Below are 10,647 nucleotides of genomic sequence, written 5' to 3'. Positions count from 1 at the left end.
ACCATAGAAAATACAATTTGAAAGGAAAGACCAAGGACAGAATCAAGAAAAGAAGTTAGGACAAAGCCCTCCACACCAAACACTCAAACTCCAAAAAACTCCCAGTACGCACTGCAAGGGAAAGAGAGAGATAGCAAGAGAGAGATAGAGCATGCGCGAGATAGATAGGGAGAGAGACAGCGAGAGAGCGAGGGAGAGAAGAGCAGGAATAACTATACAAAGTGAAACACCTCAGGTTAGTTTTCAGACTCTACTAGTGGTTGTGGAGTCAGTGAGTTGATGACATCCTTTCCTCCCAGGGGGAAACCATGGCAACGGTGGAGACAGGAAACCTGGAGGTAGAACTACTTTGTCAAGGATGTTAGAACCTACATCCATCTGATCTGACCTGGGACATCTACCTGACAATCTACCCGACAATCTACCTGACAATCTACCTGGCAATCTACCTGACAATCTACCTGACAATCTACCAGACAATCTACCCGACAATCTACCTGACAATCTACCTGTCATCACTCATCATTCTGATCTGACCTGGGACTTCTACCTGATAATCTAACTGACAATCTACCTGACAATCTACCTGATAATCTACCTGACAATCTACCTGACAATCTACCTGTCATCACTCATCATTCTGATCTGACCTGGGACTTCTACCTGATAAACTACCTGACAATCTACCTGACAATCTACCTGACAATCTACCAGACAATCTACCCGACAATCTACCTGACAATCTACCTGTCATCACTCATCATTCTGATCTGACCTGGGACTTCTACCTGATAATCTAACTGACAATCTACCTGACAATCTACCTGATAATCTACCTGACAATCTACCTGACAATCTACCTGTCATCACTCATCATTCTGATCTGACCTGGGACTTCTACCTGATAAACTACCTGACAATCTACCTGACAATCTACCTGATAATCTACCTGATAAACTACCTGACAATCTACCTGTCATCACTCGTCATTCTGATCTGACCTGGGACTTCTACCTGACAATCTACCTGACAATCTACCTGACAATCTACCTGACAATCTACCTGACAATCTACCTGACAATCTGAAACCAGAGGACACTCTCACCTGTCATCACTCACCATTCTGATCTGACCAGGGACTTCTACCTGATAATCTATCTGACAATCTACCTGACAATCTACCTGGCAATCTACCTGACAATCTGAAACCAGAGCACACTCTCACCTGTCATCACTCACCATTCTGATCTGACCTGGGACTTCTACCTGATAATCTACCTGACAATCTACCTGACAATCTACCTGACAATCTACCTGACAATCTGAAACCAGAGGACACTCTCACCTGTCATCACTCACCATTCTGATCTGACCTGGGACTTCTACCTGATAATCTACCTGACAATCTACCTGACAATCTACCTGACAATCTACCTGTCATCACTCAGGATTCTGATCTGACTTGGGACTTCTACCTGATAATCTACCTGACAATCTACCTGACAATCTACCTGACAATCTACCTGACAATCTACCTGATAATCTACCTGATAATCTACCTGACAATCTACCTGACAATCTACCTGTCATCACTCATTATTCTGATCTGACCTGGGACTTCTACCTGATAATCTACCTGACAATCTACCTGACAATCTACCTGACAATCTACCTGACAATCTACCTGACAATCTACCTGATAATCTACCTGATAATCTACCTGACAATCTACCTGACAATCTACCTGTCATCACTCATCATTATGATCTGACTTGGGACTTCTACCTGATAACCTACCTGACAATCTACCTGACAATCTATCTGACAATCTACCCGAAAATCTACCTGATAATCTACCTGACAATCTACCTGTCATCACTCATTATTCTGATCTGACCTGGGACATCTACCTGACAATCTACCTGTCATCACTCACCATTCTGATCTGACCTGGGACTTCTACCTGATAATCTACCTGACAATCTACCTGACAATCTACCTGACACTCTACCTGACAATCTACCTGACAATCTACCTGACAATCTAAAACCAGAGCGCACTCTCACCTGTCATCACTTTACAAAGTCGTTCTGTCTGTCTCGTGTTTTTTCCCCCTTATCTGCAGGGTCGAGGATGTTGAGCAGACTTGGGAGGTGATGTGACTGGAGAGGGAGCCATACTAGCCTGTACAGTGAGGAATGTCTAGGAACATCATCTCTGATGGGTAACTGGTCAACTCAGGGGGGAAGTGTGGTGAAGTACTAGGCAGGGTGGCATGATGGCAGGGTGGCATGGTGGCAGGGTGGCACGGTGGCACGATGGCATGATGGCAGGGTTGCACAGTGGCAGGGTGGCATGATGGCAGGGTGGCATGGTGGCAGGGTGGCACGGTGGCACGGTGGCACGGTGGCACGGTGGTACGGTGGCAGGGTGGCATGGTGGCACGATGGCAGGGTGGCAGGGTGGCGCGGTGGCATGGTGGCATGGTGGCAAGGTGACACGGTGGCAGGGTGGCATGGTGGCAAGGTGACATGTGGCATGGTGGCACGATGGCAGGGTGGCATGGTGGCATGGTGGCATGGTGGCATGGTGGCACGATGGCAGGGTGGCAGGGTGGCGCGGTGCCATGGTGGTAAGGTGACACGGTGGCACGGTGGCAGGGTGGCACGGTCGCAGGGTGGCAGGGTGGCAGGTTGGCATGGTGGCAGGGTGGCCGGGTGGCATGGTGGCACGGTGGCACGATGGCAGGGTGGCAGGGTGGCAGGGTGATTGATTGATTGCTTACTTGACAGTTCAGCAAATACATATGCACACAGTGTGTACCTTTTAAAACCTGACAGGGACAACACAATAAAGAGACTAAAGTCAGGGTCGAAATTCTTCATAGTCACGCTTCACCTCTTGTTTTTACTCCAGACATCATTTCTCCTTGGAGACGACAACAAATTGTGACTAAACAAAACTCTGTTTGTTACTAGACTATCTGTTGAACAGGTTGCATCTCTTTACCCTGAGGGAACCAGCACAGCTAACTATGCCTAAAACGTCTTGACAGCGTTTGCAAAACACAAAGCCGCTATTTTAAGTATTTTCAGGAAATGTATTATCAGACTCATGCATAACCCATGCAATCACAATCAATCCATATTCAATCTACAAAACGATCCCTGTTGTTCTCAATAGGAGACTGGGACTGATCTGAGGGGTTCTGACACACACACACTCAACGGGAGACCAGGATGAACCGGGACTGTTAACACTGATTGTAATGAGCAGCTTGAGACTTCCTGCGCTGAGAAAACAAGCCTAAATGAGTCACGACATTGATAGGAGCAGTACAGCTCCCATCCGTCCACAACATCCACAGACACTCATCATGTGGACCTGTAGACAGAGAAATCTAAGACATGACATGGCAAACTAAGCTCCAAAATAGATACCTTCATTTGAGCCATTCAGGGGAAGGATGGGAGAAAGAATATAACCACAGTAGCTGGCGGGTGTGTGTAGCTGGCAGGTGTGTGTGTAGCTGGCAGGTGTGTGTGTAGCTGGCAGGTGTGTGTGTAGCTGGCAGGTGTGTGTGTAGCTGGCAGGTGTGTGTGTAGCTGGCAGGTGTGTGTGTAGCTGGCAGGTGTGTGTGTAGCTGGCAGGTGTGTGTGTAGCTGGCAGGTGTGTGTGTAGCTGGCAGGTGTGTGTAGCTGGCAAGTGTGTGTGTAGCTGGCAGGTGTGTGTGTAGCTGGAGGGTGTGTGTGTGTAGCTGGCAGGTGTGTGTGTAGCTGGCAGGTGTGTGTGTAGCTGGAGGGTGTGTGTGTGTGTGTAGCTGGCACATGTGTGTAGCTAGCAGGTGTGTGTGGGTATATGAGATTATTAAAATAGTTGATGGTCTGTTTGTCACACCATCTGTAGTTAAAGGAGGAAGATACATGAGAGAAATTATTAAACAAGTAGTAATATGGATCATCAACAAAACACAGAACACCACCACCACCTAGTCTACTGCTGAATCAGACCACACAACACCTAGTCTACTGCTGAATCAGACCACACAACACCTAGTCTACTGCTGAATCAGACCACACACCACCTAGTCTACTGCTGAATCAGACCACACAACACCTAGACTACTGCTGAATCAGACCACCACCACCTAGTCTACTGCTGAATCAGACCACACAACACCTAGTCTACTGCTGAATCAGACAACACAACACCTAGTCTACTGCTGAATCAGACCACACACCACCTAGTCTACTGCTGAATCAGACCACACACCACCTAGTCTACTGCTGAATCAGACCACACACCACCTAGTCTACTGCTGAATCAGACAACACAACACCTAGTCTACTGCTGAATCAGACCACACAACACCTAGTCTACTGCTGAATCAGACCACACAACACCTAGACTACTGCTGAATCAGACCACACACCACCTAGTCTACTGCTGAATCAGACCACACACCACCTAGCCTACTGCTGAATCAGACCACACAACACCTAGACTACTGCTGAATCAGACCACACAACACCTAGTCTACTGCTGAATCAGACCACACAACACCTAGACTACTGCTGAATCAGACCATACAAAACCTAGTCTACTGCTGAATCAGACCACACAACACCTAGCCTAATGCTGAATCAGACCACAAAACACCTAACCTACTGTTGAATCAGACCACACTACACCTAACCTACTGTTGAATCAGACCACACAACACCTAGTCTAATGCTGAATCAGACCACACAACACCTAGTCTAATGTTGAATCAGACCACACAACACCTAGTCTACTGCTGAATCAGACCACACACCACCTAGTCTACTGCCGAATCAGACCACACAACACCAGGTCTACTGCTGAATCAGACCACACAACACCTAGTCTACTGCTGAATCAGACCACACACCACCTAGTCTACTGCTGAATCAGACCACACACCACCTAGCCTACTGCTGAATCAGACCTTCCAACACCTAGTCTACTGCTGAATCAGACCACACAACACCTAGTCTACTGCTGAATCAGACCACACAACACCTAGTCTATTGCTGAATCAGACCTCCCAACACCTAGTCTACTGCTGAATCAGACCACACAACACCTAGTCTACTGCTGAATCAGACCACACACCACCTAGACTACTGCTGAATCAGACCACCAGCACCACCTAGTCTACTGCTGAATCAGACCACACACCACCTAGACTACTGCTGAATCAGACCACCAGCACCACCTAGTCTACTGCTGAATCAGACCTCCCAACACCTAGTCTACTGCTGAATCAGACCACACAACACCTAGTCTAATGCTGAATCAGACCACACACCACCTAGTCTACTGCTGAATCAGACCACACACCACCTAGCCTACTGCTGAATCAGACCACACAACACCTAGTCTACTGCTGAATCAGACCACACAACACCTAGTCTACTGCTGAATCAGACCACACAACACCTAGTCTACTGCTGAATCAGACCTCCCAACACCTAGTCTACTGCTGAATCAGACCACACAACACCTAGTCTACTGCTGAATCAGACCACAAACCACCTAGACTACTGCTGAATCAGACCACCAGCACCACCTAGTCTACTGCTGAATCAGACCACACACCACCTAGACTACTGCTGAATCAGACCACCAGCACCACCTAGTCTACTGCTGAATCAGACCTTCCAACACCTAGTCTACTGCTGAATCAGACCACACAACACCTAGTCTACTGCTGAATCAGACCACACACCACCTAGACTACTGCTGAATCAGACCACCAGCACCACCTAGTCTACTGCTGAATCAGACCACACACCATCTAGTCTACTGCTGAATCAGACCACACAACACCTAGTCTACTGCTGAATCAGACCACCAGCACCACTTTGTCTACTGCTGAATCAGACCACACACCACCTAGACTACTGTTGAATCAGACCACACACCACCTAGTCTACTGCCGAATCAGACCACACAACACCTAGCCTACTGCTGAATCAGACCACACACCACCTAGTCTACTGCCGAATCAGACCACACAACACCTAGCCTACTGCTGAATCAGACCACACACCACCTAGTCTACTGCTGAATCAGACCACACAACACCTAGTCTACTGCTGAATGAGACCACACACCACCTAGTCTACTGCTGATTCAGACCACACACCACCTAGTCTACTGCTGATTCAGACCACACACCACTTAGTCTACTGCCGAATCAGACCACACACCACCTAGTCTACTGCTGAATCAGACCACACAACACCTAGTCTACTGCTGAATCAGACCACACAACACCTAGACTACTGCTGAGTCAGACCACTCACCACCTAGTCTACTGCTGAATCAGACCACACACCACCTAGCCTACTGCTGAATCAGACCACACAACACCTAGACTACTGCTGAATCAGACCACACAACACCTAGTCTACTGCTGAATCAGACCACACAACACCTAGCCTAATGCTGAAACAGACCACACAACATCTAACCTACTGTTGAATCAGACCACACTACACCTAGTCTACTGCTGAATCAGACCACACACCACCTAGACTACTGCTGAATCAGACCACCAGCACCACCTAGTCTACTGCTGAATCAGACCACACACCATCTAGTCTACTGCTGAATCAGACCACACAACACCTAGTCTACTGCTGAATCAGACCACACACCACCTAGTCTACTGCTGAATCAGACCACCAGCACCACCTAGTCTACTGCTGAATCAGACCACACACCACCTAGACTACTGTTGAATCAGATCACACACCACCTAGTCTACTGCCGAATCAGACCACACACCACCTAGTCTACTGCTGATTCAGACCACACACCACTTAGTCTACTGCTGAATCAGACCACACAACACCTAGACTACTGCTGAATCAGACCACACACCACCTAGTCTACTGCTGAATCAGACCACACACCACCTAGCCTACTGCTGAATCAGACCACACACCACTTAGTCTACTGCCGAATCAGACCACACACCACCTAGTCTACTGCTGAATCAGAACACAACACCTAGACTACTGCTGAATCAGACCACAAAACACCTAGTCTACTGCTGAATCAGACCACACAACACCTAGTCTACTGCTGAATCAGACCAGCACCACCTAGTCTACTGCTGAATCAGACCACACACCACCTAGTCTACTGCTGAATCAGACCAGCACCACCTAGCCTACTGCTAAATCAGACCACACACCACCTAGTCTACTGCCGAATCAGACCACACACCACCTAGTCTACTGCTGAATCAGACCACACAACACCTAGACTACTGCTGAATCAGACCACACAACACCTAGTCTACTGCTGAATCAGACCACACAACACCTAGTCTACTGCTGTATCAGACCACACAACACCTAGTCTACTGCTGAATCAGACCACACACCACCTAGTCTACTAATGAATCAGACCACACAACACCTAGTCTACTGCGGAATCAGACAACCACCACCTAGTCTACTGCTGATCAGACCACACAACACCTAGTCTACTGCTGAATCAGACCACCACCACCTAGTCTACTGCTGAATCAGACCACACAACACCTAGTGTACTGCTGAATCAGACCACACAACACCTAGCCTACTGCTGAATCAGACCACACACCACCTAGTCTACTGCTGAATCAGACCACACAACACCTAGTCTACTGCTGAATCAGACCACACACCACCTAGTCTACTGCTGAATCAGACCACCACCACCTAGTCTACTGCTGAATCAGACCACACACCACCTAGTCTACTGCTGAATCAGACCACACAACACCTAGTCTACTGCTGAATCAGACCACACACCACCTAGTCTACTGCTGAATCAGACCTCACACCACCTAGTCTACTGCTGAATCAGACCACACACCACCTAGTCTACTGCTGAATCAGACCACACACCACCTAGACTACTGCTGAATCAGACCACCAGCACCACCTAGTCTACTGCTGAATCAGACCACACACCACCTAGACTACTGCTGAATCAGACCACCAGCACCACCTAGTCTACTGCTGAATCAGACCTCCCAACACCTAGTCTACTGCTGAATCAGACCACACAACACCTAGTCTAATGCTGAATCAGACCACACACCACCTAGTCTACTGCTGAATCAGACCACACACCACCTAGCCTACTGCTGAATCAGACCACACAACACCTAGTCTACTGCTGAATCAGACCACACAACACCTAGTCTACTGCTGAATCAGACCACACAACACCTAGTCTACTGCTGAATCAGACCTCCCAACACCTAGTCTACTGCTGAATCAGACCACACAACACCTAGTCTACTGCTGAATCAGACCACAAACCACCTAGACTACTGCTGAATCAGACCACCAGCACCACCTAGTCTACTGCTGAATCAGACCACACACCACCTAGACTACTGCTGAATCAGACCACCAGCACCACCTAGTCTACTGCTGAATCAGACCTTCCAACACCTAGTCTACTGCTGAATCAGACCACACAACACCTAGTCTACTGCTGAATCAGACCACACACCACCTAGACTACTGCTGAATCAGACCACCAGCACCACCTAGTCTACTGCTGAATCAGACCACACACCATCTAGTCTACTGCTGAATCAGACCACACAACACCTAGTCTACTGCTGAATCAGACCACCAGCACCACTTTGTCTACTGCTGAATCAGACCACACACCACCTAGACTACTGTTGAATCAGACCACACACCACCTAGTCTACTGCCGAATCAGACCACACAACACCTAGCCTACTGCTGAATCAGACCACACACCACCTAGTCTACTGCCGAATCAGACCACACAACACCTAGCCTACTGCTGAATCAGACCACACACCACCTAGTCTACTGCTGAATCAGACCACACAACACCTAGTCTACTGCTGAATGAGACCACACACCACCTAGTCTACTGCTGATTCAGACCACACACCACCTAGTCTACTGCTGATTCAGACCACACACCACTTAGTCTACTGCCGAATCAGACCACACACCACCTAGTCTACTGCTGAATCAGACCACACAACACCTAGTCTACTGCTGAATCAGACCACACAACACCTAGACTACTGCTGAGTCAGACCACTCACCACCTAGTCTACTGCTGAATCAGACCACACACCACCTAGCCTACTGCTGAATCAGACCACACAACACCTAGACTACTGCTGAATCAGACCACACAACACCTAGTCTACTGCTGAATCAGACCACACAACACCTAGCCTAATGCTGAAACAGACCACACAACATCTAACCTACTGTTGAATCAGACCACACTACACCTAGTCTACTGCTGAATCAGACCACACACCACCTAGACTACTGCTGAATCAGACCACCAGCACCACCTAGTCTACTGCTGAATCAGACCACACACCATCTAGTCTACTGCTGAATCAGACCACACAACACCTAGTCTACTGCTGAATCAGACCACACACCACCTAGTCTACTGCTGAATCAGACCACCAGCACCACCTAGTCTACTGCTGAATCAGACCACACACCACCTAGACTACTGTTGAATCAGATCACACACCACCTAGTCTACTGCCGAATCAGACCACACACCACCTAGTCTACTGCTGATTCAGACCACACACCACTTAGTCTACTGCTGAATCAGACCACACAACACCTAGACTACTGCTGAATCAGACCACACACCACCTAGTCTACTGCTGAATCAGACCACACACCACCTAGCCTACTGCTGAATCAGACCACACACCACTTAGTCTACTGCCGAATCAGACCACACACCACCTAGTCTACTGCTGAATCAGAACACAACACCTAGACTACTGCTGAATCAGACCACAAAACACCTAGTCTACTGCTGAATCAGACCACACAACACCTAGTCTACTGCTGAATCAGACCAGCACCACCTAGTCTACTGCTGAATCAGACCACACACCACCTAGTCTACTGCTGAATCAGACCAGCACCACCTAGCCTACTGCTAAATCAGACCACACACCACCTAGTCTACTGCCGAATCAGACCACACACCACCTAGTCTACTGCTGAATCAGACCACACAACACCTAGACTACTGCTGAATCAGACCACACAACACCTAGTCTACTGCTGAATCAGACCACACAACACCTAGTCTACTGCTGTATCAGACCACACAACACCTAGTCTACTGCTGAATCAGACCACACACCACCTAGTCTACTAATGAATCAGACCACACAACACCTAGTCTACTGCGGAATCAGACAACCACCACCTAGTCTACTGCTGATCAGACCACACAACACCTAGTCTACTGCTGAATCAGACCACCACCACCTAGTCTACTGCTGAATCAGACCACACAACACCTAGTGTACTGCTGAATCAGACCACACAACACCTAGCCTACTGCTGAATCAGACCACACACCACCTAGTCTACTGCTGAATCAGACCACACAACACCTAGTCTACTGCTGAATCAGACCACACACCACCTAGTCTACTGCTGAATCAGACCACCACCACCTAGTCTACTGCTGAATCAGACCACACACCACCTAGTCTACTGCTGAATCAGACCACACAACACCTAGTCTACTGCTGAATCAGACCACACACCACCTAGTCTACTGCTGAATCAG

General features: G+C 48.3%; 1 protein-coding gene across 1 annotated transcript; it reads right to left on the bottom strand.

Annotated features, from left to right (window-relative positions):
- Positions 1-2,232: 2,232 nt before the first annotated feature.
- On the bottom strand, positions 2,233-2,724 carry LOC129858666 (cornifin-B-like). The gene has a single exon (XM_055927965.1). The coding sequence runs from the start codon at positions 2,722-2,724 to the stop codon at positions 2,233-2,235; it is 492 nt and encodes a 163-aa protein (XP_055783940.1).
- Between the last annotated feature and the right edge of the window lie 7,923 nt (positions 2,725-10,647).

The sequence above is a fragment of the Salvelinus fontinalis genome, chromosome 6 (assembly GCF_029448725.1).
Source record: "Salvelinus fontinalis isolate EN_2023a chromosome 6, ASM2944872v1, whole genome shotgun sequence".
Taxonomy (NCBI): domain Eukaryota; kingdom Metazoa; phylum Chordata; class Actinopteri; order Salmoniformes; family Salmonidae; genus Salvelinus; species Salvelinus fontinalis.
This window is presented reverse-complemented; position numbering and strand designations above follow the sequence as displayed.

Coding starts and splice junctions, on each gene's coding strand:
- LOC129858666 (XM_055927965.1), bottom strand. CDS start 2,724: ATGCCACCCGGCCACCCTGCCACCATGCCAACCTGCCACCCTGCCACC.